The sequence below is a fragment of the Ursus arctos genome, unplaced genomic scaffold (assembly GCF_023065955.2).
Source record: "Ursus arctos isolate Adak ecotype North America unplaced genomic scaffold, UrsArc2.0 scaffold_14, whole genome shotgun sequence".
In the NCBI taxonomy this organism is placed as follows: domain Eukaryota; kingdom Metazoa; phylum Chordata; class Mammalia; order Carnivora; family Ursidae; genus Ursus; species Ursus arctos.
Genome location: NW_026622808.1, coordinates 11,479,934 through 11,506,733, shown reverse-complemented (window position 1 = coordinate 11,506,733; position 26,800 = coordinate 11,479,934). Strand labels below are relative to the sequence as shown.

Genomic DNA, 26,800 nt, shown 5'->3' with positions numbered 1-26,800 from the left:
TTTTAATTGAATTTGCATTTGAAATGACGGACTGCTTAGGGGGGAATGGACGCCTTCGCAGCGTTCTTTCCTTTCTTGAAAACAACTTACTCAGGTCTTCATTCCTGTCCTTTAAAATACCTTTGACTCTGGTTAGATTTCTTCCTAAGTGCATTATGGTTTTTGTTGCTGACGCTCACGGGATGTTTTTCTCTTCTGTTTTTTCTAGTTACTTTGATACGTGAGAATGGTACTGATTTTCATATATTTTTCTTTTATCCAGAAACCTCTTCCTCGTTTAATTACATGTCGATTCTCTTGGATTTTCTATGTAGAAAACATCATCTCATCTTCAACTAAAGACCGTTTTATTTCTTTTCACGCTGCAAGTTGACAGTCGTGGGTGGATAGAGGTTTTGAGAAATGACGGTTAAATATTTACATCTTAGAAAAAACACGTTTGGTAGCCAGGTGGGGTAAATGGAGATAGAAAAGGGGTCGGTCAGGAGATGCCGTTGGCATAGTCACGGGATACCGCGCGTCTGCCCCGGGTGGTGGCGGCCGGCAGGCAGGGCTGGGGTCCGAGGAACCGGGAAGGAGCCCGTGTGGGACGTGAGCCTGGGCGTCAGCCACGGCCTGCGGGTTTCTGCGTGTGGGTCCGTGTGGGAGTCACAGGGCGAGGAGTGACTTTGGCAGCAAAACGCCTGCGTTTACAGGCTGGGCTAGATGTCTGGAGCTTGTCTCTCTGTGGAAATCCTTGTCACCCACTTGAGTAGCATTTCCCTCTGTTTGTCCTTCTGAAATGTCCTACAGAGAAGTGTCCCCCTGGGGCAGCGCCTGCAGCGACCTGGACGTTGGAGAATGGGCTGGATGCGATGGGTGCGGAGATCTTTCCGGAAGAAGCCCCGTCTGCTGCAGACCACAGCGTCCGCTTCCCGGCAGATGCACTGGCCCCGGCGAGAGCTGGAGCGGCGGCGGGGAGGCCCACGGCCAGGAGCGCGGTGCTCAGGAAGAAGGAGGCCCAGGCGCCAGCGAGGCTGCCTCAGGTACGGAGTGGCTCCTTCCGCGGCCAGCTGGCCGTGGTCGTGGTGCCGCCGGAGTCCTGAGCCACCCATCCAGACAGAGCCGACTTAGCTCGGCTCCGGGTGGTTTTTGCCTTTTTAACAAAAAATAGTTTTTAATACTGCTCCCGGGACCCGGCGTCTCTCTTGTCCTGGTTTGGTGAGAGCTGCGTGAATTTGATCCCACGGTCTTAATCGGGCAGGCTGTTCTAAAATCCTGTTTCTTCTGCTTCTGCTTTGCAAGTGTGAGATTGGAGGGGATTAAGATTTGCTTCCTGCTGAAGATAAATATTGATAAAGAACTAATCACTCCGCATGGAGGGGCTTCGCAGGGTCAGTGCTCTGTGTTTGGAAGCCAGCTGGCTTGAAGCTACATTATATTTTAAGCTTCTGTTTATAGCGTAACTGAAGTGGAGAACCGGCCGGAAGACCGCCTCCCAGTCCAAACACCCTTAATGGGGTTACCGCCGCCAGCCGGGCCTGAGTATTGTCAGGTGGCCCCAGGGACGGGCGCTGAGCACTTGTCCCCGGGGACTGATAGGTCCGGGCTTGGATCAGCCTCATGGGGTGTCATCAGTCAGTCAGGACGGGGCCTGTCCGCGTGTAGCTGGCGCTCTTGCTCAGAGACAGCTGCATGCTCCTCCTCCATGGGCCCATTCAGCCTTCTGGAAACAAGGGAAGAAATCAGCTCCTGGTTTAGAGATGAGACGTTAAGTTTTTAACCAAGAGTGTCATGCAGTTTATCTTTTTTTTTTTAATTAGGAAAAAACATAAAAATAAATATATTATGTATGTCTCTGTGTGTGTGTGTGTGTGTGTGTGTGTATAAAAAGATGGCAAATGCAGGGTGTCCCACTTCAACCCTCCCCTGAACCCCATCCCTTCCCAGGGAGGGGAGCGGGGTGGAGTACAGCACAGGCCCTCAGTGTGGGCACGCTCAGTGTGGGCACGCTCAGTGTGAGGCACGCTCGGGCACGTTCAGTGTGGAAATGCTCAGTGCGAGGTACAGTCAGGCATGCTCAGCGTGAGCACGCTCAGTGTGGAAACGTTCAGTGTGAGCACACTCAGCGTGAGGCACGCTCGGGAACGTTCAGTGTGGAAATGCTCAGTGCGAGGTACAGTCAGGCATGCTCAGCGTGAGCACGCTCAGTGTGGAAACGTTCAGTGTGAGCACACTCAGCGTGAGGCACGCTCGGGCACGTTCAGTGTGGAAATGCTCAGTGTGAGGCATGCTCAGTGTGAGGTACAGTCAGGCACATTCAGTGTGGAAATGCTCAGCGTGAGGCACGCCTGCTCCCAGGTTTTGCCACAGTGCTTTCCGCGCCGGTTTCTGGTGTAGCGTGGGGACTCCCGAAGCTTCCGCCGGTCAGAGGTTAAAGCGAGCTTCTTTGATTACCCATCTGGCTTTACAGTTCATGTTTGTCTCTTGCAGAGTCTCCACAAGGCTGAAAGAAGTAGACCGACCCGGTCTCAGAGCAGAAGCCGGTTGCAGCACATGACAGTATCCTCCAGACTGAAAATGAACCAGCAGCCTGTGAGGGACAACAGGGCCCCTTGGGTGCCTCCGAACCCCACGTCCCCACCAGCATCTCCTAAGTGGTACGTAGGATGGGTTTGTGCTCCGCAGAGCAGAGCTCCCCTGTCGCTTAGAGCTAATAAAGCAGCAGCCTTAGCTGCCACTAAGAACAGAAGCTCATTTGGGTGAGAAATACGTGATAAGTGTTTTGTCTAGAAGCCTGTTGGTGCCTTTCTCCTTCAGACTGGGGGTGGGGAACCTCCCGTGAGCCGCCCCGAACCGCTGTGGGCGTGTGGTCCTATGTGGGGGTCGCAGGCTTGCCCCACCTGTCTCCACACAGTGGATTCTAGAGGCCTGAGGCCCGGAGCTGTGCCTTCCTCATAGCGGAGTGTCCAGTGGCTGGTGTGGGGCCTTAGTGGATCTTGGTGGACATTCAGTAAATCTTTGCTGAAAGGATGAATATTTTAAAATAATCCTAATTTCAAGACAAGATTTTGAAATATAAAACCATGTCGCAGGGGACAGGGTAATGCTGACGTTACCGTCTGTCTCCATGTTACCGCACACAGTGACAAGGCCCCGTTCCACAGAGCTGGGGGGACGCAGGTCCTCCAGGGGCTGCAGGGGCCGGTCAGGTGGAAGTAGTCTCTGGGGAACTGGTTAAGAGAAAGGGGCGTTCGTTTACCATGGCACGGGAGTTTTTGAGAGCAAAGTGGAAGGAACCAGCATCAGGCCAGCAGAAAGCAGGAGCATGAGGAGGAGGGCCAGCAAGAAATTAGGGGGTGCGAGGGCCCCACCTTTTGCGAGGTTGGCAGGTGATGGGGGAGCAGCCTGGTGGGCCAGGCTCCCCCTAAGACTCGAACGATGCTGCGTGAATGGACGCCCTTGCCCGTCAGCCTGCAGAGTTGAAGAAGCAACGTCTCGAGAATTTAATGTCTTGCTTGTATAGCAGAGCTGGGTCTAAATCAGGCCTGATTTCATCATGTGCTTTTTGTGTTCAGCTGTTCTGAATTCTGTGTTTTTATGTGTGTGTTAGAATAAAGACATGAATTCAGTTGGAAGCTCTGAAAACATCGGTTGGTGGACGTTTATACTGCAAGCCCCCAAGCCCACGGGCTGTCTTCCGGGCGTGCGCGGAGGGCCGGAGGGCCTCCCGAAAGCATTGCCACATGGGAAGTAACTAGTGACCGAAGCTATGTGTTGGTTCTTCTCACGAACACAGGGATACGAGTGTGAAGCAGAGGAGAACGTGTGCGTGGGCGCTGAGCCTGGGCCCCGGGGGCGCTCGCTCTTCTGGGCACCCGCTCGCACGCAGGCCCCTGCTGTAGCTCACCGCCGACCCCCGGGAGCCGGCGGGTGTGGAGGGCGGGGTCCCAGAGCTGTGCTTTTGCCTCTTTTGCAGTGCTGCCTGGCTGAAGGTGAAGCCGAGCCCCAAAGACGCCAGAAAGGAACAGTCACTGCAGCAGGACGAGGCCCAGGAGGAGAGTCCGTTGACGGGGGCGGTCGTGCAGGAAGCAATGAGGTTTGTGCTTCTGCTTTTCAAATCCTGGAGAAAGAAAGGGCCCGGGCCCCGGGCTCTGCAGTGGACTCTCCTCTCTCGCATATGTATACAGCCGGTTACGTAAAGCATCAGCCGCCGGCTCTGCTGTCGGACGGCCAGGCGGGGACGGCGAGCCCCTTTCACTCCGACCACTCCGGTTGCTTGTTTTGAGCTCTATGGAGACGTCTAGAAACGGGGCCGGAAGACAGCTTCCGAGCTCCAGTGACTTACAGTTGCAGGAAGGGCCTGTTACAGCTGATCTGAGGCAGAGCTGGAGGGTAAAGAGCGGAGGCTGGAAGACGCTGAGCCGCTTCCTGCTGCAGAGAGCTGGGCTTCATGGGCCCAGGGAACAGGCTCGAGTTGGGGGTGAGGTGAGAACATTCCGGAGGGAGCAGTGACGACGGGGCTCTGCGTTTGTGCGGCCGAGGTTGTTCTTGCGTTGTGGGAAAGCAGAAATGAGTGTGGGCTGTCGTGTAACTGGATGCTAGTCACGCACCGTAACCTGAAGGACTCAGAGCCCCCCCGCATGCTTGGAGGTTGTGCAGAGTGAGCGTTTCCTTCCTGGCTTTACGTGACTTCGCTGCGCCTCTGCCTAACTTCCAAACTCAAAGATCCAGCAGCAGCTTTATTTTATGGTTGAACAAGCAGTGCTAAGAACAGTGATGGCTCTTCTTGAGAAAATCGTGGGCGGTTTTGGTGGCTGTCCACGCTCACTGGGAGTGCATCTGCACGGAGCCTCATATGAGGGACCCCACTGGGAGAGGTGGTGTCGCCTGCGGAGCCCAACACCGGCACCCCGACCCTGACGCGGGTGTGGGGATGGCGGCCTGCCGGGCGAGGCGGGTTCGTATGACTCTGTTCACTGTCCGCCAGACTTGCTTGGCTTGACGCCGAAGCCCGTAAAACATTGAAGGAGCTGGAGGAACGGAAAGCTGAGGGCTCGGACAAGACGCAGAGGCAGAGGTACGTCCCCGCGTCCCAGGCCGGCCCACGCGGCCTCATCCAGCAGCCGGCGGAGGCGCTCGCGCTTCGGGGCGCACGGGCTGTGTGCATGGGGGCAGCCCGCAGCGGAGCACGGCTTGGGCCGGCCACGGTCGGCTGGCCTTCTGCGCTGTCCCCGACCTCGCTCCGCTTGGCGCGGACTCAGGCGGGACAGAGGGACTGACGGAACCGAAGACCGCAGACGTGGGTAGAAAGCTGGAGTCGAGGTGGGGTGTGCGTCTGAGCAGCAGTCGCGAGGGCTCGCCTGCTGCCGCTCGTCTGCACGCTCGTGCCCCAGGCCCGCGTCCGCCTGGCCTCGCGGGAAGAACGCGTGCCCGCGGGATCGTATGCGGTGTCTTTGCTACGAAGTATTCCTTTTGTGGTGTTTGATACTGAACGGACATCGGCGGGTTGGGGAGCTGAGAGGTCAGCCTTGCGTCTGCTTGTGCCCCCCACCCCGGGCGCTCTGCTCGGCGGGAGGAGGTGGACGTGTCTGGACACGCTGGTGAGTGTGCACGTGCTTCGCTTCAGGGTCCACTGGAGTGTGGAGAGGTACTGCCCAGCCGGACGCTTGAAGTCTGAGGTGTCCTTGGCGGTCTGGGGCCGTGATGGGCTGTTTCTCGACTCTGTTCAGAACTTGCCCTGCGGTCATCCGCACAGTGTGTGCTCTGTCACCTATCACCACAGACGCTCGTTCCCACACGTGACAGGCCCCGATTTCTTTCCTCTGTAGCTTTTGCCTGTTTTCAAGCCACACAACCACAGGGGCGTCCGGGTGGCACAGTCGGTGGAGCGTCCGACTCTTGGTTTCAGCTCAGGTCATGGTCTCAGGGTCCTGGGATCAAGGCTGCGTCGGGCTCTGTGCTCAGTGGGGAGTCTGCTTGAGATTCTCTCGCTCTGTCCCTCCCCCACCCACCCACGCGTGCCCCCCAAATAAATAAGTCTTAGAAAAAGCAAAACAAAACTATGTAATCACAGAGCCTTAGGGTTGTAAGGGCCTTACTGTCCTGCCGGTGCTCCCAGGTCCTCCAGACTGTGCACAAGGTAACGACCAGCATGGTTGCACATGGCGTCTGTGATGGGACGGTCCCCTGGTGAGGCAGTCCATTCCTCTGGCTGCTGGGACCCCTATCCACTGTCCCTCGGCCAGATAGCAAGACAGTGGCCTGCCGTGCCCCATCATCCTCTTGGGTGGTCCCACGTGGTAAATGCACGCGTGCGGCCCAGAATACTACAGAAGGAGCACCCGTGCACCAGCATCTCTAATCAGGGAATGGGCCCTCACCCATGTCCCTCCTCGGTCCCTCCTCAGTCACCCCCTCGTCCCCCAGAGAGAGCCACCATGCTGACTCCTCCCTTGATGTCATCACCCCCACCCGTAAATCTGTCCCCTACGGACGTGTCCCTGATGGTTTGCTGTGTGGGTTTGAGGTGCTGCCGCTGTGAGGGGCGCAGGCTGGGTCCCGTGGGCTTGCAGGGGAGACGTGGTCGGGGCGGTGTTCCGTGTGGGGCTCCGATCTGTCTGTTCCCTGACCCCGCTGACATTTGCTGGTGTCTGTCTGCTAATTCTAGCCACTGTGGTGAGAGTGGTGGTGCCTCGTGGTTTTTGTTTGCGTGTCCTTGCAGTCGAGTGAGGTGTGAAGTGTCTGTTGTGTTGATTTCTAAGGGTCTTCAGTGTTTTCTGGGCGTGAGCAGTTGTCAGACGGGTGTGGCTCCGGGGTGTGTGGGTGTGCCCTCGTGTGGGTCATTAGTCCTTCCCTTGGGGCACGTCTGAGCGTCCGGACGGTGAGCACCTGGCTGCTGGCGCCCCAGGAGCGTCCAGACACCCCAGAGGGGGAGTCAGAGAGGGGCCCCAGGATCCAGCTTCTCAGACGTCACCAGGCTCCTGTCTCCCGCATTTAGGCCGCCCCCAGGTCCCCACGTGCCTGGTTCCACCAGCCCCGCGCCCGTGAAGTCAGCAGGGCACACACGTGGCTTCTGCGCTTCCCCATGACTGGCTGTTTCGGCTTGGTCAGCCCGGCGCAGGTGGCTACCATGTTGTCCTGTTTTCCAGCACCGTGCTGCCCTCATCTGTGGGTTTGTGTCTGACTCCATTATGGCGGAGTTTGGAGAGGGCTCAAAATTAGTTTGACTTGTTCAGTCTCCTGTTCTCTTGAGCTGTTTAAAGGCGGCCATTACTCTCTTGAAGTGTACTGAGAGCCCGACGGACCTGTCGAGATGTTCAGAAGTGCCCTCAGCGGGTCCTGGACCCGGGCTGGCGCAGCACCTGGGCGCTCGCTGGAAATGCGGCGTCTGCTTATTTAACAGGACCCCAGGGACTTGGCGTGGCCGTCAAGAGTCGAGAAGCTGTGGTTTTATACTCATTTCATTTTCCTCCACTTGGAGTAGCACCTGAATCTACAAAATGGGATATTTTCTTGCTTTTGATTTTAATTTTTGATTTTATCTCTACATAGTGTCTCGGACACCCAGTTAGCAGACAAGGTGGAGAAGGCAGTCCTGGAGCGTTTGAAGCCTCTCCTGGTCAAGGCCCAGGTAATCCAGTCGCTTGCCTTTGGAAGCGTTAGAGTAAAAGGAGGCCCTTCGTGAGGCCTCGCGCCCGCCTGGCGGCTGGGGTGCCGAGCTGTGCTGTGCTGTGTGGTACGGGTGCAGCACTGCCCGGCCCCTCTGGGTCCACTGATGGGCGATGGGTCTTGAGTGCACGTAAGGGACCAGGACAAGGGAAGAGAGAGAAAATCCCACTTTTGAGAAGGGAGATTTTAGTTTAAGGAATGAGTTTAGGTTCCAGTTTCCCTCGTTAATGAACTAGATCTGTTGGTGATGTCAGTGTCCCATTAGCTGCTTCCGCCCAAGTCCTGGGCTCTCTCACTTCCGTGGTTTGGGTCAGCACCTGTGCGCAAACTGTCTCGAGGAGGAGGTAGCATGCAGCGTCACCAGCAGGGGTCACCCTCCCGTGGGCAGGAAGCTGGACGCACCGGCCCGACCCTGCAGGTGCGCTGGCCCTGGAGACAGTCTTGTCTGTGTGGACATTGAGGCCACGGGGAATATCATGATCTCACGTGGAACGAGCGATGTTCTGGGTCCCTGAATGGGCCACTGGGGTTGTGTACCTCCGGTGTAAGAAGTGTGTGGTTATCGTGAGAGTCCCTGCACATCTCAGGCGCAGAGAAGAGGGAGGGCTCTTCGCAGCCCAGCCGTCCGGCCTCCTGGTTCCATTGTTGAGTGAACTGGAACAGAGACGCGGAGTAACTGTGTAGACACACAGCTACTCTGACCGTGTTTCCAAAGTTGAGGGAAGAAAAGGGACAGAGAGCCAAGATCAGCACACGGCCTTTACTTTCATGGGGACACGAGCTGGGAATTGCTGCCCAGCCTGTCGTGACCAAAGCCGACGAGCGGCTCCGCGCACAAGCTAATCTTGTAGCAACTCGTCTGTGCCAACACGGGTTGTAGGTTTTTATAATTCGTGGATCGTGTTTTAACAGAGAGTCAACTCTTCTCTGGAAGCAGATCCTCAGCTGAAGGACCGGCCGTCAGCAGACACGGCGACTGCCCAGCTCACAGACGAGGTGCGCACGCTGGCGTTCCTGCTGACGCCACTCTCGTGTCGTGAGAGCGTCCTGGGTGGCGAGGGAATGACACACGGGTTCCTGCTCCGCAAGGGGGGGAGTGACGGTTCCTCTTCGCTTGTCGACTCTACAGCGGAAATCCCTGGGGCCACAGGGTCTGTCCGCGGCTCTGTCCTCTCCCGAGGATGGAACGTGGCTGTGGTGCGCGGCCCTGAGTGCAGGTGGCCTGCGGCCGGAGCGCAGCCGTCTCCACGCGGCCTGGCTTTGCTCACGACTGGCCTGATTTCCTCTGTGCTGAGGGCCTGACGCTCACTGTTCGGCGCACATGGTTTGAGTGCTGGGCAGTGACCAGGACCTGGCCGAGCAGAGAGGAAATGGTAAGACTTGAGAAGCACGAAAGCATGTGCTGTGGTCGTGCACCCTTGCACGTCCCCCTGGAGGACTTGTGTCTGGCACGTGTGGGAACGTTCTTGCCCCCCCCCCGGTGATCCTTTCCTCCTGGCAAATATCTCCGCGGGGACGGTGTCCCTGAGCGGCCGTTAGGGCCGTCAGCAGAGTTTGTGTGTCTGAGGGTTACCAGCCTCGCACGTGGGAATTACTCTGTGGGCGCTGAGTGGTCCTGAGCAGAGTCAGGAGAGCAGCTCAGATAGCAGCTAGCGTCCTGGGCTAGTCGTGGGCGTCACCGCGGAGGTCCCCAGGTGGCACGCGAGAGGATGTGTGTGTAAGTAACTGAATAACAACAGGAAGACTCGTTGACGTCGGCATGGTGACGTGGAGAGAAGCGTTTTCCGTGTTAACCGGTAAAACCGTGTGGCCTCCACGCAGATTCTCGGAACTCCCCTCTCTAGAAGGGAGGAGACATTTGTGACCTTCACACAGAAAACACAACTCTCGGCGGGTTCACTTGCTGACACAACCGGCTCTGCCGTCCGGAAGGAGCGCGTGGAGGCGCCAGGACCGCACCTGTGTCTGCGGCTGCTGCCCCGGCCATCCGCTGAGCACCCGAAATGGTGCTTTCCAAAATGCTCGAGTTTTTTCTAAATTGAATTATATATGCACATGGGTGAAAATGGCAATAATTCAGCAAAAGTATGGCGTAAAGAGTTGCACCGTCCTGCGAAGGAGCACCACGGGCTTTCGGCCCCCGGCTTCTTCCTTATGTGTCGGTCACTCCGTGGCAGCGTATCCAGAGCTTCCTAGCTTTTCGGACGGCACACGGTGTCCTTGATGTTCCGTTCTCCCTAGATGAAAATCTTACACGCAGATACACACATCTTCATTAACTAGACCCGTTCCTGGGTTCCTTTGCTCTAGATTTTTTTTGTAACGCTATTGTCTGATTATTCAGCTTTTATTTAGCTTAAGGTTGGGCGTTTCTTCATATCTTTATTGGCTGTTAATATATATATATTTCTGATCTTTAAATGGCTGTGGTGGGAGCTGTTCCCTGGATGTCCCCACACGCACGTGCTCACATAGCCCTTCCAGCTCTGAGACGGGACTGTTCCCGTCTCCCTGATGAGGGTGAGAGCGAGGCATGGGGGCTCGTGCATGTTGCAGATAAGGCACGGTGGGCAGAGCCAGGACCCCGTGGCCCACAGATGGGTCCTTGCAGAGCCTGATGCCATCACTTCCCAGCAGACATTCCTTGCAGGAGCCTCCTCCAGAGTAGATTATAGACGCATCTTACAGAGCGTGTGTAAAGTCACTTTGCAAACTGTAAAGTGCTTTGCGAACGTAAAGAACACGAGGTCAAGAAGAGCTAGTAAAGCTCTCCCGGTTACGGGTAGAAAGTCTCGAGTGAAGACAGAGAATGAGGAACCTCATGATGTCATGGATAGACATTTTTACAAAAGCCTAGAACCCACGAGAACAGACCTGTCGTCTGGAATCTGACACGTAAGCTAGTGGACTTTTTCTCTGCGTGCAGCCCAAGGAGGATACTTGCTTTACCAGCCGGCAGGTGACTATGGTCAGGTACCTGGTTCGTGGCAGCATCAGAGTGGCTGGTGGCTGCTGTGCTGATGTGGCTGCTTCGGACTCGCCAGCATGGGAGGGGTGCTATGCGTGGGGTCGCCCGGGGCTGCTTTGCCGCGGCTGGTGTCCGTCCGTTGTCAGGTCTTTGATCTCCTCTCTGCCCCTCCCTTGCTTCACAGGCTGCGGCTGTGGACTGTGCACCCCACAGCCTTTGCCAGCTGGGGGACTCTTTGGAAGACGCCACTCATGGGCCCCGGGTTGCAACCCACCACGGGGTTTTGGAGTTGGAAGCCTCAGCTCCCGTGGGGGACGGCAGGGACAGCCCGTACCTGGAGACCCTGATGCTGCGGATGGAGGAGATGGAGGTGAGGTCTGGGACTGACCCCCACACTTCTGCAGCCCGGGCCTTCATCCCAGCCTGACTGCAGCCAGTGTCGGGCCTCGGGAGAGCCACTTGCCCCCCGAAAGTCAGATATCTTTGAGGATAAAACGAGGTGCGAGGTGTCCGCACCCTGCCTGACCCAGAGCTCAGGAGGTGACGTCATGGGTAGATGATGGGAGCACCCCTGGGACCAGAGCCGGGACCACTGACTTCTCCACCCCCCCCCCCACTGTGGCATGGGGTCCCTGCAATTCACAGACCATCTTCCTGCTTTACTTCCCATGATGCCATTTCAGAACGCGTTTGTGATACGAGTTTAGACCTGCGACAGGACCCAGCCTAGGCCCCGGGTTGTGCAGAGCCCGGACCTGAGGCACAAGGAGGGAACGAGTGGTGCGGCCATGGTCGCCGGAGCTGGGCTGGGGCGCCGGGTCTCCTGACCCTCACGCCAGCTGATCCTATCTAAGTGCTGCGTGACGGAGTCTCCGTTCGGGTTTGCTGCTAAGTGGAAACGTAGGGAAGACCGTCTCTCGTTGGTTTTTGAAAACGTAAAGATGTGTTGTTCGCCCTGGTGCTGGCTCGGTTCCCCTTCCTGGGGGTAAGCGTCTGGGACTGCAGCGCCCAGAGTGGCCGGCTCTAGCCTCACTGGGTGATTGAAACGTAAATTCAGATGGAGCCCACGGCTCACGTTGCAGCGGTCCGTGGCCCCTCATCGTCACGGCAGGTCCTCGCGGGCAATGCCAGGCTCCGTCAGGTGGGTTAGATGAAGCGCTTCACTGAAGTTTAGACTTTGCCTCCTGAGTGCTCTCACTTCCTGGCTGCCAGAGGCCCGTTTCTGGAGGCATGCCTGCACCACAGGGGCGAACGGTTCCGTCCTTACCAGTTCTGCTGTGTGATGAATCCACTCTTTTCTCATAAATTAAACTTTTTTTTTTTTTTAAAGAAATACCAGGAGACGGTTCGCCAGAGATACAGTAAAATTGTATACGCTGACCCTCGTCTTTGGACGCAGGAAGGAGAGACGGGTGAGTGTCTGCCCCGCCCGTGTGCTCCCCCCGCATTGTATCGTGCGAGATTTCAGACGTACAGGAAGGTCGCACACTTTCGGCGGTGGACACACACGTGGCCGCTCGCGCTCTGTCTGCCCCGCCAGTCGTGCCTGTCTGGATGCGTTTCAGAGAAAGTGGCAGGCGTGCGTGGGCGCGACCCTGGACGTTGCAGCGTGGGTAGCAGCAGCTGGGGTGTCACTTGTGGCTCTTTGTCCTTTTGAGAGAAAATTTACATGTAATAAAAAACACAGCTATTACTTGTGTTCTTAGATGGGTCTTGACAGATGAATATGTGGTGGGCTTGTCCACAGACGTGCCCCTGGTTCGTCCACCGGCCCGTGGGCGCGTGCTTGGTTCCGTCCAGTTTGGGGGATTAGCATTCAGTGTGCTGTGAGCATGTCCGTGTGTGGTCTTGTGTGGACGCCGGTCTTTATTTCTCTTGGATAAACACCTGAGCAGAGTGGCCGGGGCCTGGGACAGGTGTGTGTTTAACTTTGCAGAGAACTGCCAAGCCTTTCCCAGAGCCGCTGGCGGTCTGTGCTTGTACCGTGGTGATGGGCGTGGACTGATGGCTCATCGTGGTTTTAATTTCATTTCCTTGATGAATGATGATGATTAGAACATTTTTATGTGATTATTAGCCAGTGGTGTGTCTTTCTTTATGAGGCTTCCAGGTGTTCTGTACATTTTTAAAAATTGTGTTGTCTTTTGTTTTTGAATCGTAGGGGTTCTTTGCGTTGTTCTGACACAAGTTCTTTGCCAAATACGTACACGGTTTTCTTAACAGCAGCTTTACTGGGATGTGACTCACGCTCCTTACGCTCCCCCTTCGGAGTGCACAGCTCAGTGGTTTCTCCTGTGTTTGCAGAGCGATCTGACTCCGGAACACGTCCGTCCCCTAAACAGAAGCCCTGTGTGCGTGGCCGCCCTCCCACCCCCTGCCCTGCCCCGGCAGCCACGAGTCTCCTCGGACAGACGTTTGCCAGTACTTCCCCGTTTGTGTTCTCTGATGTGTTTTGTTATAGCCTCGAAAAGTCTAACATTTTCTTTTTCTTTTTTGATCCAAGGAACCTTTGCCTGCCCCCAAGTTGAGAAGGGGGTGCCTTGTTTTCTTCTAGAAGCTTTATGGGTTTAGCTTTCGTGTGTAGGGTTAGGGTCCATCCTGAATGAAAGTTTGCCTGTGACGTGAGGTAGAGGTGAAGGTCCGGTTTTGTGTTTCTCTCCTAACGGACAGTCCTTTGTTCTCCGGCCGTCTGTAGAGAAGTCGCCCACTTTTCTCTCCACTTTTACAGCTGGACACAGTTGGCTGGGCCCCTGTCACAGCTCTTGGTGGAAGTGTCGCTCATCAGTGGCCGCCTCGTGGCCGTGGGGAGGCGCTGTGCGCACAGGGCGCTGCGCGCGGAGCGTTGGGGTGCGGGAGTCTTGCCGCTGAGCCGTGTCACGAATGGCTCTTTTTTTTTTTTTTTTTTTAAAGATTTTATTTATTTATTCGACAGAGATAGAGACAGCCAGCGAGAGAGGGAACACAAGCAGGGGGAGTGGGAGAGGAAGAAGCAGGCTCATAGCAGAGGAGCCTGATGTGGGGCTCGATCCCAGAACACTGGGATCACGCCCTGAGCCGAAGGCAGACGCTTAACCGCTGTGCCACCCAGGCGCCCCATAACGAATGGCTCTTTTAAAATACAGGTGCGGGGGATCATCTTAGGGAAAGCGTTCACCGGGCCACATCCTGACAGAAAGCTGAGTCGTCTAAACACAGCGCTGATTTGGGCCTTTTATGTTTTCTGCGATGCTGAAGCCCCTGCCCTCTGCTTGTGGCGCTGTCTGCCCTCCAGCCGACACTGTGACATCACACAGCCACGGAGCCGCTCTGGGAGGCTGGGGTCATGTGGTCCCACCTGTGCGGGGCTCCTGCTGCCCCCACCCTGGAGCTTGCCTCCTCCCTCCCTCCCTCGCCTGTGAGCTCCCGTGACGCCTGTCGTGTCCACCGTGTGTCAGGGTCACTGGCGGACGGATCTCATCTCCCAACTAAGATTCTTGAGACCAGAGTTTATCCTCTTACGTGCGTGTCCTATGACACTGAGCATGGGCCTGGCTGGGGGAGGGCCCTTCTAGCCACATTTGTGAGTCCGTGGCATTCTGGCATCTGTTGGCGTGGGAGCAGAAGGGGTGCCGAGGACAGTTCACTCCCCAGACGGTTTGGGCCCTGGCCATGGAGCGGGGCTGTGTTGTGCAGGGGCCGGTCTTACCTAGGACTGTGCGTTCTTGTTTCGAGGACTCGCTGTCGATGAGTGCGTAAGGCTAGGTGTGCCCTGGACAGGAGCGTGGTAGACCCCGAGAAAGCAAACGCCACACTGGGGAAGTCCCGGGAGGAGCCCTGTTTCCACTGCTCTGTGTGCTCACTGGTATCACAGAACCACACCAAGAGTGACTTTTGAATTGTGCAGTGTCTAGTCTCTCTCTTATTCCGTACTTGTGAAAAATTGACAACTGTTCTCAGTAGGCTTTTTACAAACGCTGACGGATACGGCATATCCCAACGAGTGGGAAACCATAGGCGATCAGTGTGAATCCGACTTACAGACACTCCGTACCTGAGAGGAGCACACGTTTCTTTCCTGTCCTTGAAATACATTTAAAATTTTAAATGACCCACAGCTCAGAAGAGCTGTCAAGCCTGCGAGGTCTAGTTAATAAGTTAGTGTTTTGACTATCCTCGCAGATCTTTCCCAGCAATGCCCAGAGACAAATTGAATCAGCTAATTAAGTGTTGAGATGTGAATGCTTTTTTCCTTCCCCAGTAATCAAACCGTTTAAAGGTTAAAAAAACAGACCCAGGTGCTCAAGCCTCCTCTCGCATGGTGGCCGTACCAGGAGCCTGCAAAGCCTGGGCTTCGCACAGACCTCTTCGCGAAGCGGCCTCTGGGCTCACGAGGCTCCTGATTCCTTGTTGTGACTTTAAATTCGCCTTTTCTTTGGAAACCAGAGCATTTTTGCCCTGCTGGGCACCCCGGTCAGGTTTGAGAGACGGGTGCGGCTTCCTCGCGGGCTGGGCCGCTGTCACGGCTCTGGGACTCACGCCGGCTCCTCTCTCTGTGCGGTCACTGTCTGCCTCTCTTCTAGAGCAAACACTCCCAGCAGTAAGTGAAAGGCCTCTTTCTCCTCATCTAATCAGGATCACAAAGACCTCAGCTCGCAAAGACCGAGACGTGAGCATCGTGTTGGAAAGACCTCGGAATGGCAAGTGAGTGGTGCTGAGACCCGCGTCCGGGTGCTGGGTTTCCTCTGGGGAAGCGTCAGGGTCCTTTGATTCCCACGAGACAGGGCCAGGCCTCCCTGAGCTCCAGGAGGGCCCCAGGAAGTCGCGTGCTTGCGTGGACGGCAGGCTGCGTGCTGCCTCTGAGGACGGTGCCAGTGTCCCCGGCTCGTCTTTCCCGGGGCAGCATCGTGGGGCATAGTGGCCACGCCCGGCCCACCGCAGACCTGCTTTGGGAGCTCTGGACTCTGGGACAGGGACTCCCACCGTGGGCAGGGCGGTCAGGGCCCGTGGGGGTGTGGGGTTTGCTCAGGTGGAAGGAGAGAGACAGGCCTTCGCCGGCTGCACGTCGGGTGGAAGGAACCACTCAGCCTTGCGCACGGTGATCTGAACGCTTTCCTGACCGTTTCTTCTCTCTCTCAGTTCCCTGGATGAAAGTGTGGGGACTGACGAGGGGTCTGAGAAGAGAGGGGCTCCCCTTGCTCCCCTTCCAGAAGAGTGTCCGCAGAAGGAAGGCTGGGCTGCCCTGCGGGTGCCCCCGGCTCTGCGGCACAGCATTGGCGACTACTGCAGCCGCTTCGAACAGTACCTCCGTCTGGTCGCGCACGAGGCCGTGGGCGCCTTCAACCCGTGGCTGATGGCCGAGAGGTCAGTACGGTGTCAGGGCCTCCTCCTGGGAACCAGGTGCCGAGCGTGAGCTCCCAGAAGGGCTGGCGGAGGGACAAGGCAGCGTCTGGGCCCCATGAGCGGGCTTTCTCTGCCAACTGCCTTTTTGGTCAGAGGCGCTGGCGAGGCAGGTACATGTCGCCGTGCGAGGCGCGTGGGCGGCAGCACGGCTTCCTGTCTGGTCAGTGACCGGAGACGGCAGGGCGGGGCCGGTGTCACGGCCTGGGGCCGGGGGTGTCTGGGGTCTGGGGTCCTCCTGCTACTGATACTCGGAGGATGAGTGCAAGCGGTGCGTTGAAAGACACGTGTAAATCCGCTCCTTTGAGCTACGGTGCACGCGGAGATCCCTCCCTGGCGGCACCTGAGCAGCCCTGCAGACCGCTGCTGTCCCTGTCCCTGTGCGGGCGCTGGACTGCGGCCAGCCCTTCCTCCAGCAGGCGCGGGCCGATGCCGCGAAGTACTTCCTGCCTCGCCCTGCGGTCAGATGCTCCCCTTATGATTGGTCTCTGGCCTCCACCCCCCACTTGTCTTCTGAGACCCTCTTTCCTTCCACCCCAGATCCGCCCGACTGCTTCCCAGATCTGCGGGGTGGCTCTTGTCCTGGGCCATCCCTTTATCGGCACGTGCATGTGAGGAGCCCCCACGCCCTCCCCTGCGGGGTCTCCTCTCTGGTTTGCAGAGCGCACCCTGCTCTGTGTAGGGGAGGCGTGGCTGACGCTTCGCGGCTGACGCTTCGCGGCTGCGCGTCTTCGTGCTGTCTTCACGCTCGACTGATGGTTGATGCGTTCACATCACTGGCGTGTTTGTTCCAAGCACGTAGCTTCCTTCCCTCCTGGGGGTGGAGGGGGGAGGCCCTGCCTGCGCACTTACCCTCACCTCCGTCCACCTCCACCGTTGGCGGTACTTGGACTTCGTGGGGCCGTCAGCTTGCCTCCCCTGGCGTCTGCCCCCTCCTGCCTGTGGGTTTCTCCCTCCTTCGTGCAGCTGGTGGTTAGGATTCCTCCACCTGCCCTTTATCCTCAAGTCTCAGGCATTTCTCCTCTGCTTCTGTCGCGCTTGGTCTCCAGGCGGAGTGCCGTGTTATGTTTCCGTCTGTCGCTCTGGAGTGGGATCAGGATGGTCACTTTGTCCAGCCCCTACGTTGCCCCCGAGCCTTCCCTTTACGATGCCGTGCCCTCCAGAGTGTCTGAGACCCGCTGTTCGCATTGAGCTGAGCTAAGCCTGCTGGCTTCCGTGTGTTCACCCACGCACACTCACGTGGCATGCTCACTCTTCCCAAAGCTGTTCGGATTGGTTAGGCTAACGGGCATACTGGAAAACCCAGAAGCTGAGGAGGACAGACTGTTCCTTCCGCGTTCTTCCCATGATTCATGATGCCTTTTGTCTGCTGTTCTGCTCTCGGCCCTGGAGGAGTACGAGGTTTGAAGGGCAGCGGAACTTGCACAGATGTTCCCCCTGGACCCGCAGGTGACGGCGTGTGTGCACGTTCCAGCTCCGAGTGTGCCCTCTCCGGGTCTTGGTCTCATGCGGGCGTCCCAGAGGTGAGGGTCCTGTTGACTGGATCCTGCAAGAGCAGCCAAAGGCACCAGCCACATCCAGTAGCCTCTTGGGTGAGGGGGGTGAGCTCAGCTTTATGCATGCCATTCCCATCTCCTCCTCATCCCCAAGGAAAGTGCCGTCCCCATGTCGACGAGTAGCAGGCGACGGGAACGGGTGTAAGTGAGAGTGCTGGCGGGAGTGGGGCCGAGGCCGTGACGTGCTCAATGGAAGCGGACTCGTAAGGGGTCCTGGAGACTTGTGGCCAGAAGGGCCCTTCGTGACTCCCTGTCGCGCTCCGTGTCGCCGGAGGGCTGCGCGAAGCCGTGACAGCAAACAGGAAAGGGCAGGTGCTTTGGAAGCCGTGAGCAGCCAGACGGATGGCGGAAGCCCTGGGCGCCTGCGGGTGGAGGCGTGGGGGTGGGTGAGTGGGAAGGTCGGGTGGACTCTGACAAGTAGGGTAAAGCTGCGAACCAAACCACCCAGGGTAGTGTCCTCAGGAGTCAGGGACACGGTCACACTGGGAAATGAGCTCGGAGACCGTGAAATAGGAGCTTCTGAAGAATAAAAGCAAGTTGACGGCTCAAGTCACTGGGGAGCTTCCAGAAAAAAGCCCAGATCTCTCAGAGCAACAAAGCGAGCAGGCGGCAGGAAAGGCAGGATTGTGAGAGCGCGGTCATTGTGGGAGTCGCAGGCATAGGAGACGTCACGGAGCTGTGGCTTCCGCAGCCGAGCGTGTGTGTCGCGATCCGGAGGCTGGGACGTCTGCGGCCGGGTGTGCGGCCGTCCCCCCGCGGCCCCTTCCTACAGGGGCCTGAGCGCCAGCCGCCACCTGGGGCTGAGGCTTCGACGCGCTTCCTTTGGGGGGACACAGACGTTCAGCCCGTGGCGACAGCCTCTGACGCTGGGATCTGCTTCGGGAGAGCAGGGAAGGGAGGGAGGGAGACTTTGAAGGAAACGCCCCGCAGGCCGGCCGCCTGCAGTGAGCGGGTGAGTGAGGAGCCAAGGCACAGACCTTGCAGAGCGCACCTCGGGGCATCGTTCTGGAAAGGCGCGAGAGCATCCCGTGTGAGGAGCAGGTGACAGAAGGTTCTGGAGAGTCCAGTGGGCCCCTTTGAGAATCAGAAAGAAGAACAGCATGTCGTTTTCAGTAGGACATCGCTAGAAGATACCAGAGCGTCCCACAAAATCTGCTCTCGAGGTCTGTGCTCAGTTAAAAGCTGTCCGTTAAACGAGGGGGCAGAGTGAGACACGTTCTCGCACCGTGTCCGGAGATGCGGTGGTTCCTCAGTGAGCTCCTGGCGGGCGTGTGCGCCCAGCGCAGTGTGGGCATCAAGAAAAGGAAGACGGGACTTAGGAAGCGAGACTGTGGTGGGGAAGGCGCTTCAGTGAGCATAGGGAGCACCCGGCCCGGTGGAGGAGGACGGAGGGCCGTGCAGAGACGGCGGCAAGGTGGAAACAGGAAGGAAACGGGTACGTTACCCAGGGCACCTGAACGCATGGGGCCACCTTTGCATCTGTCTGGTAGTTTGGGGTGGGGAAGGGCCCGGAACCCCCGGGAATCTGGACCGCCTCCCCACTCACGAGAGACAGTGCGTGTGTGCTCGACGGCCTCGCGAGCTGCTAGCTGACGAAGAGCAGCGGGCTGGGGCTCCCCTCCTGGATGGCCAGCCCAGAGGACATGGAGGCCCTTTCGAGGCCCTTTTCAGACAGAGCCCGAGGGTGGGAGCCCGGGGCTTGCTGCTGTTGCCTGTGACGGGCTTCCCTCCTCCCAGGGCCCCCCCACCGCCGTGCCCGTCTTCGGCAGGAGCAAACTTGAGTTTTCACTGAAGAGAGAGAACATCATCTTAGGACTGCAGTCATTTCTGCGGTTCTCAGTACAGCGTGTGGCGTGTGGCGTGTGCTGGACGATGACCCATAACCACAGACCCCAGCAGCTCCCGGGGTTCGTGGTGTTGGGCGCACACACCCGAGTAACCGTGCCCACTGCATGCCTAGAGGCACAGATGACCTGGAATTTTGTCCGAGAACTGGGAGTTCTGCCCAATCCAAACGCACATTCTAACTGAAAAATACCATTTCTGATATGAGGCTTCATTGGATGGGCTTGATGGCGAAGTAGGTTCCTCTGGAGAGACTTGGGGCGGAGGACAGGAGGGGGCAGAGCGGGCGGAGGGGACGTGGAGAGGAGGGCGGGGCTGGGGGCGGTATCCACACGGCTGGAGCCTCAGAGGGACCGTGGCTCCCAGAAGGTCTGCAAGCCCTGAACACGAAAGTAAGAAGAAGCTATACGTAGGTGCGTATTACAGTGTCATGAAAAATCTTGAAAAATAAAAGAAAGTGTTAAGGTCATTTGGAGGAAGGAGGAGGGGGAAGCAGAAGTCTGGAGGCTAGAGGACACGGCGTCTTCTAAAGGGAAGAGGGCAGCCGCTCTGGAGCTTGGTGCGTCATGGAGGGAAGAAGGTTCCAGACGAGCAAAGCGCGGACGTTTGTCACTGGACGGCTCGCCGTGGGACGTCGCGAACGGGAGTTTCTCAGGCAGCGCAGGAGTGCTGCCAGAAGAGAGGTGAGCGCGTGTGGGAGTGGGGAGTGCGCACAGGAGAACACCCGCCAGCGTCGCAGCGGGAGGAGTGTAAGCCACCACTCCTGAGGCCTCTGGGCTCGTGTGGGGAGACGGTAAGAATGTCCGAGGTCAGGCTCGACGTCAGGGCGCTCACGGAAATGCAGGACGGCCGGTAACGCGGGAGCGGCGGGTACAACGTCCACGGTAACAGCAGGGAAAAAATGTCATAAACCCACTGAGTCCAGTGGGAGGAGAAAGAGAACAAATAGACAAACAGAAAATACCTTGTGTGTTCCTGGCGGGAGCCCAGATGCATGGGAATTGCATGAAACGGCAAAGACTGTACGTGTCAGGGAGAGGAGGGACGTCAGATCCGCAAAAACACACAGCGTCCGGGCGGGGCTGGTGAGGGTGGGAGCCGGCGGCGCCCTGCGTGTGCCTCGCTCCTGCGACTCTGCCCGTGGACCCGTGCCTGTGTTTCTCAACGTCCCTCCAAACCGGTGAGGTCAGGGGACCCCCCCCCCCCCCCCGGAAACTCGAACCCTCACGGTAACTCCCATCAATAACACACTCTCCGGAGAGGGGCAGACGCCAGCTCGTCCGAGCAGCTTTGAACACGGCGTGTGCGCCCTCGGTAAAGACCAGAGAACAGCGGACGCACGAGGGTCCCCGCTCTGTGGGCATCTCGCGGAACAGCGGACGCACGAGGGTCCCCGCTCTGTGGGCATCTCGCGCGGTGGCCGCACGAGGGTCCCTGCTCTGTGGGCATCTTGCGCGGTGGCTCGGGGCTGACAGTTGTTGGGTCAGTTGGAGTAGTGCACACATCAGTGCTCCTGATGGGGAGGCCAGAGCGAGTCCTCCGCTGAGCTGGGGAGTTTGTGGTCCTCGTAGAGACGGGATGGACGCGGTATGTGTCCGTGTGTCCGTCTGGCCCACGTGCTAGAGGGCCTCCACGCCGCGGCCCCAGGAGCACAGTGGTTGCTGAGTACCGTTCTCTCTGAAATGTGCCCGGGTCCCTCAGGGAGACGTCCGGGGCTGGGAGTGGGCACAACGGCTGAACCGTCACCCTGAGCCAGGAAGGAGGGGTCAGAGGACTGGGGGGCAGTCGAGGGGAGCCAGGAGCAGCTGGGGGGTGGGCGCTTGGCGGCTGTGTGGGGTGTGAGTATCAGCAGAGCAGTATCAGCGTAAGTGACTGGGATCCGATTACATTCGGGGGGTGACCAGAGCCCTCAAGGCCGAGCCCTAGGAGAGAAGGAGAGAGGGGCGTCCAAGAGAGAGCGCTCCTCCCACAGCAGTCTGATGTGGGGCCTGTACCCGTCTCAGAGTCCTGCGGCCACGTGTCATTCCCGGGGAGGAGCGGCCTGGCTCCCCCAGCACCCCACAGCCAGGAGAGATGGCCGATGCACTGAGGAGACACAGCGTCCCTTCTGTGGCCTTCGTTCCACAGGCGCGTGACCTGCATGACTGCAAAGAAACATCAGACAAGCCCAGATTGGGGCACATTCCACAAATGAAGTCCTTGCTCTTTCGGAAAATGTCAAGGTCTGGAAAGACAGGCTGAGGGACGCCTGCAGACTCGCGGGGGAGCTGGAGAGGCGGCGGGCAGCGGCTGGCCTGGGCTGGGTCCTGCTCCAGAGCGGACGCTGTGTGGACGCTGGGCAGACGTGAGCACGTGTCCTGTCCACGGCCGCCTTGGGGGTTCCTGTCTCAGAAGAGGTACCCGAGGGGGGCGCTGCGTGCGGGCAGAGCCGGTTGAGAGTGTGGACGCCAGGCCCGCCTCCAGCCTGGCTGTGGGGTCCAGGCGCCACCCTGTCCGCGTCGGGGAAAGTGGGGCCTCTCACCTTTTCCTCCTCAGAGGTGCCATGGCCTGTCGGATTTGCATGTGTGGCTTGAGGCCGCCGGCCGGCCGAATCCCAGCTCCCGTGACAGCGGCGGGGGCGGCCCACCTGCAGCTGTGTTGTTTGTCTTCCAGCTTCTCCGACGAGCTGGTAGACGAGGCTCTGGGGGCCGTGGCTGCGGAGCTGGAGGACGTGTGCGAGGACTACGCGGAAGCCGTGTTCACCTCGGAGTTCCTGGAGGCCGCGACCTGAAGGCACTCCCTCCGCAGCGGACCTCCTCCCCGGGGCCCACGGGGGGGTCTTGAGCTCGGCTGGCCCTCTGTGCCTCTGGGGTGCTCCCCGCGGGGAGGGGCCCCTCTTTGCATCTTCTCGTGGTCCTGGCGATGGCTCTGGTGGTTGATGATGGAGGGCGAGGTGTTTCTCAGTGCCCGGGAATTGTAAATTATGACAATATAATAGTTTCTCAACGCGTAACTTTTCCATTGAGATCCTGTGTTCATTCCGCTACCGAGTCTGGTGATGCGAGCATTTGGAAACGTGCCGGCAGGTGTGTTTCCCTCAAGGGCCCACGTTGCTGCTGAACCGCCAGCGCCCGCGGTGCCCCGAGCTCGCTTCCGCCCGTCCCGACCGTGCCACAGCGTGCAGACGGAGCCCGCAAGCCCTCGGCGTGCGGCGCCCCTGCCGATCTCAGCCCCTGGCGGTCCTCCGTGTTGTGGCCTGCAGCCTTTTCTTGCCCTGGCGGACGTGTTCTGATGTCCAAACTGTCGGCACATGGGCGCCGTTGGAGGCCGTTGGGAGGGTCCTGAGCTGGCATCCTGTGTGCGGGGCCAGCACGTTCCACGCCTGCTGACCCACAAGGAGCCCAGGCGGTAGGAGAGGACCGGCCTGGATGCAGGAAGCCCTCCGGTCCCCCGAGAGAGAAAAACACATAAGAGCCACAGTAGCTCGGTCCTCTTGTCCCTTCCAGACTGTGTTTCACCGAGGAAATCCTCTGATTTTTCAGAGAAAGAAAAGAAATGTGCATAAAAATAAGGCCACTTCCTGGGAGAAGTGTCCCTTCATGTGGCCTGGGCTCGGAGGAGCTGTGAAGGGTGAGTGACGCCAGGCTCACCTGTGGATAACGTGAATCTTTGTGACGCGTGTGGTGTTGCGTCTGGACTTTTCTCTGTAGTGCGTGTCCGAGGTGAGCGCGTGAGCGGCTGGGTCGCGTGTGTCATGCGGACCTTCTCCTGCAGCCTTGGCGTCACGGAGGCTCTAGGGTTAAAGGTCTTCATCGTGCCAGTGACGCGTGTGCCCGAGTCGACGGCAGCGTCCATAGCGTGAAGTAGTTTGTGTGGCAGTTTGTACTGTGCTGATTTTTAAATAAACTCAGGATTTTACAGTATGTGTGTGTCTGTTTGAAGTAATTCACACCACCTTTTCCCCACAGACAGACAGACAGATAGGAATGTGATTTACAGAACCCACCACAAACACTTTCAGATCTGCTCTGGGCAGGGGTGCTCTTTGCCACGCGTCACCCCCAGGAAGAAACGGTAGTAAAGCGAGTGTTTGTTGAGTGCACGCTCCGCGCGCCCTGCCTGTGGGCTGTTCGCTCCCGGGGCGAGGCCTCTGCCTCGCGTGTACTGCGTGCTCAGTGGTTTTTCTGAATTTGTTCGTGCAAGGAGGGAGGCACCGCTTCCCGGGACGGGTCTCGTACAGGGAGCAGGGGCCTATCCCGTCTCTTCCATGGCCACCGAGGCGCCAGTGCCCTGGGAATCAAGTCGCTCAGAGAAGTGCCGCGTGCAGCCACTGGCGGGACCCTCCCCTCTCTCTCTGCTGGTGGAGGTGGGGGGCGGGGGGAAGGTGGCGGTTGTCTCTCTTCCCTGCAGGTGAGGGGCTGGAAGGAGGAGGAAGGGTCTTGGTGAAGCCCTCGGGGCCAGTGGGACAGGAAGGGCCTCGGGACGGGGAGGGCGAGGTTCTGGCTTTTCTGGGCTCCAGAGATGAGCTGAAAGGCAGTGAGTGGGTCACCTTCCCAGGGCTGGCCTGCCCATGGCGGCCTGTGGGCTCCTGAGCTGAGACGTGGGGCCCTGTCAGAGCTGGGCTGTGGGGCTTCCCCCAGATCTCGGGAGTGTTAGCGACCGTCCAAGGTGAGGGTCCCGCCAGTGACCCCAGCCCAGCTGCCCGTCTGCCCCTCCAGGCATTCCCAGGCCTACCCAGGAACTTCCCTTCTCCTCCTGGCTCCCTGCAGCCCCCTCCCACACTTCCTGGGTCTTCCCTTGGGCTTGGCGGGTGCTGGGCCGTAGAGCCGCAGGTCGGGGTTATGGCGTGAGAAGCCCCCACCCCGCTGGGTGGAACCCTCAGGCCCAGTGGTCCGGGTCTCCCTGCCTGGCCACTTGAAGAAGGGAGAAGTCAGGGGAGGGTCCCCTGAGCCTGGGCTGACGACCCAGCAAATCCCTAGCAGACCTCTGTTCTGTGATGACTCAGGAGGCCTGAGGCCGAGGCTGGGGGGGGGGGCGCCCTCAGCCCGCCTCCCCACCTGCTGAGTGCCTCTCTGTCCGCCCTGCCTTGTGTGCCAGCAGAGACGGGCTGGTTGGGGGTGGAGGATCAAGAGGTGAGACCCCGTGTGACGTGCAGCCCTTGGTTTCCCAAGCTATGACACGGGTTATTGGAGGGAAGTAACCTATGTAAACGTCTCGTTGTGGGGCTGGTCTCCTGGCCTCTGTCCCCCGGGCCTCTCCCTGCCTGTGACCCCGAGCCTCTCCCTGCCTGTGACCCCGGGCCTCTCCCTGCCTGTGACCCCGAGCCTCTCCCTGCCTCTGACCCCGGGCCTCTCGTGCCTGTGACCCCGGGCCTCTCCCTGCCTGTGACCCCGGGCCTCTCCCTGCCTGTGACCCCGAGCCTCTCGTGCCTGTGACCCCGGGCCTCTCCCTGCCTGTGACCCCGGGCCTCTCGTGCCTGTGATCCCGGGCCTCTCCCTGCCTGTGACCCCGGGCCTCTCGTGCCTGTGACCCCGGGCCTCTCCCTGCCTGTGACCCCGGGCCTCTCCCTGCCTGTGACCCCGAGCCTCTCCCTGCCTGTGACCCCGGGCCTCTCGTGCCTGTGATCCCGGGCCTCTCCCTGCCTGTGACCCCGGGCCTCTCGTGCCTGTGATCCCGGGCCTCTCCCTGCCTGTGACCCCGGGCCTCTCCCTGCCTGTGACCCCGGGCCTCTCCCTGCCTGTGACCCCGGGCCTCTCCCTGCCTCACCCCTGAGCCCAGCATTTGGTGGCATCTCGACGTGGCCTGGCCGCCACAGACAGACATCCCTTGTGGCCCCTGGATGGTGCTCCCGCGAGCCGCCAGGACTTTCCGAGACGGGCCACATCTTTGAGGCAGGAGAGGAAACACTGCTAGTCCCGTCGTGCGCACGAGGCACTGGGGCCACGGAACCAGTAAGAGGTGTGCCTGGGGACTTGCAGACACGCGACAGAAGCACACGCAGTGTGGTTTGTGTTCTGTGCTCTGGGCCCGTCCGTCAAGCAGACAACGCCGGGATGGTCTACGGACCGTGGCAGACACACACTGAACACAGCCTCCATCTTTATTGATGGTGGTCCTGCCCCACGCCGGGTACACTGCTCTGTCCTGGGCTCACGGAGAGAACGAGGACACGCATCTTGGCCTCCCGACAGCCCCGCGCCTCGTCCCCTGTCCTGCTGGGGCTGGACTCAGCACCACCCATAGCAGCAGCCGTCCACCATGGAGTGCCCACCTTGCTGCTCACGTGGACACTGAGGCAGAGAACCCCTTCACGGGGGGGATGGGGACTAGGCAGCCGGAAGGTGACTGTCCACAGGGTGTGCAGTGGCCTGCGGGGCCCTGGTGTCCGGCCAGGCTCCTCCCACAGTCGGCAGCCAGCACCCATGCTACGTGGGTGCCCGTGGCCTTGCCTCCTTCACTGGGCTGCTGCTGAGCTTGATGGGCTGGTGCGGGTCCTTGCCCCACCGTGGCCCCGTGGCCTCAGTGACACCTGTATCCCCAGCCCTGCACTGGTTTCCTTTCCGCCTGCTCCAGGCATCCTTTCAGGCAGTGCCTCCGCCTGGACATGCTGCACGCCAGGGGCCCTGGGGCTGCTCCTTAGTCTGTAATAAGCCCATCCTGACCTAACCCTGGGCTCTGAGCAGCCAGGTCTCGGTCCCATGTCCCCTGTGGCCACGTGGACGGACCAGGGGAAAGGGCCGCTTCCCAGAGGGGAATTGAGGCCCCACTACCTGAGCTGTGGGACCAGACAGCAGCCAGGACAACTGCCCTTGGGAACCTCCAAGAGCCCAGTGCTTTCCGAGACTGGGCAGTCTGTGCAGGGTTCACTGCCGGCCACAGAAACGCAGGGACTGTGGAGGCCATTCCCTCCTCCAGAGGCCTGAGCACGAGGCCGAGAGAGACAGGAGCTGTGATCAGGCCGAGGGCTCCTGAGGCAGAGCTGCGATTTGGTGGTCTTCATGGAGGGGGAGGAGCCTTGGAATCAGACCCTGACGGATGGGTGGGGCTGTGGCAGCAGAAGGAGGGGACAGTGGGCAAGGCCCGCTGTGCAGGGAGGCCACGTGCTGAACGTAGTGTGATCACATGCCGGTGACAGAGTGGGACGACCCCACCCCCCCCCCCCACGGTCACCTCGGCACCAGCGTGGCCCCAGACACGCCCTGGGAAGCGTGATCCCACCCAGCCTCTCCCTTGCTCCAGCATCCCAGTCTTTCCTCCGTGTCTACGTGGGGGAGCCCCTGCCACGCGCCCAGCCACGTCTGGTCCATCCTCACGAAACCCAGCCGGCAGCACGTGTGCGAGGGCTGCAAGCACGGGCTTCCATGCTGGCGAGGGTCAGGATCGCTGCCCCGACAGTGAAATGGGGCCCAGAGGGGACCGCGAGGCT

At 59.2% G+C, this 26,800-nt stretch overlaps 1 protein-coding gene across 6 annotated transcripts in view; it reads left to right on the top strand.

Annotated features, from left to right (window-relative positions):
• KIAA0753 (KIAA0753 ortholog) overlaps nucleotides 1–23,297 on the top strand; it is a 44,308-nt gene extending 21,011 nt beyond the window's left edge. For 3 of the 6 annotated variants that reach the window (XM_044391722.3, XM_057311381.1, XM_057311382.1), the window contains exons 8-18: nucleotides 793–1,025; nucleotides 2,473–2,639; nucleotides 3,959–4,078; nucleotides 4,970–5,059; nucleotides 7,534–7,612; nucleotides 8,563–8,646; nucleotides 10,803–10,988; nucleotides 11,949–12,030; nucleotides 15,178–15,298; nucleotides 15,734–15,958; nucleotides 22,048–23,297. In XM_044391722.3, coding sequence (XP_044247657.2) covers nucleotides 793–1,025; nucleotides 2,473–2,639; nucleotides 3,959–4,078; nucleotides 4,970–5,059; nucleotides 7,534–7,612; nucleotides 8,563–8,646; nucleotides 10,803–10,988; nucleotides 11,949–12,030; nucleotides 15,178–15,298; nucleotides 15,734–15,958; nucleotides 22,048–22,165 — 1,505 coding nt within the window. In that variant the 3' untranslated portion in view covers nucleotides 22,166–23,297. Of the gene's footprint in view, nucleotides 1–792; nucleotides 1,026–2,472; nucleotides 2,640–3,958; nucleotides 4,079–4,969; nucleotides 5,060–7,533; nucleotides 7,613–8,562; nucleotides 8,647–10,802; nucleotides 10,989–11,948; nucleotides 12,031–15,177; nucleotides 15,299–15,733; nucleotides 15,959–22,047 lie in introns of those variants that run through there. The other 3 variants (XM_057311383.1, XM_044391725.3, XM_057311384.1) reach the window with 2 other exon arrangements.
• Nucleotides 23,298–26,800: the final 3,503 nt, after the last annotated feature.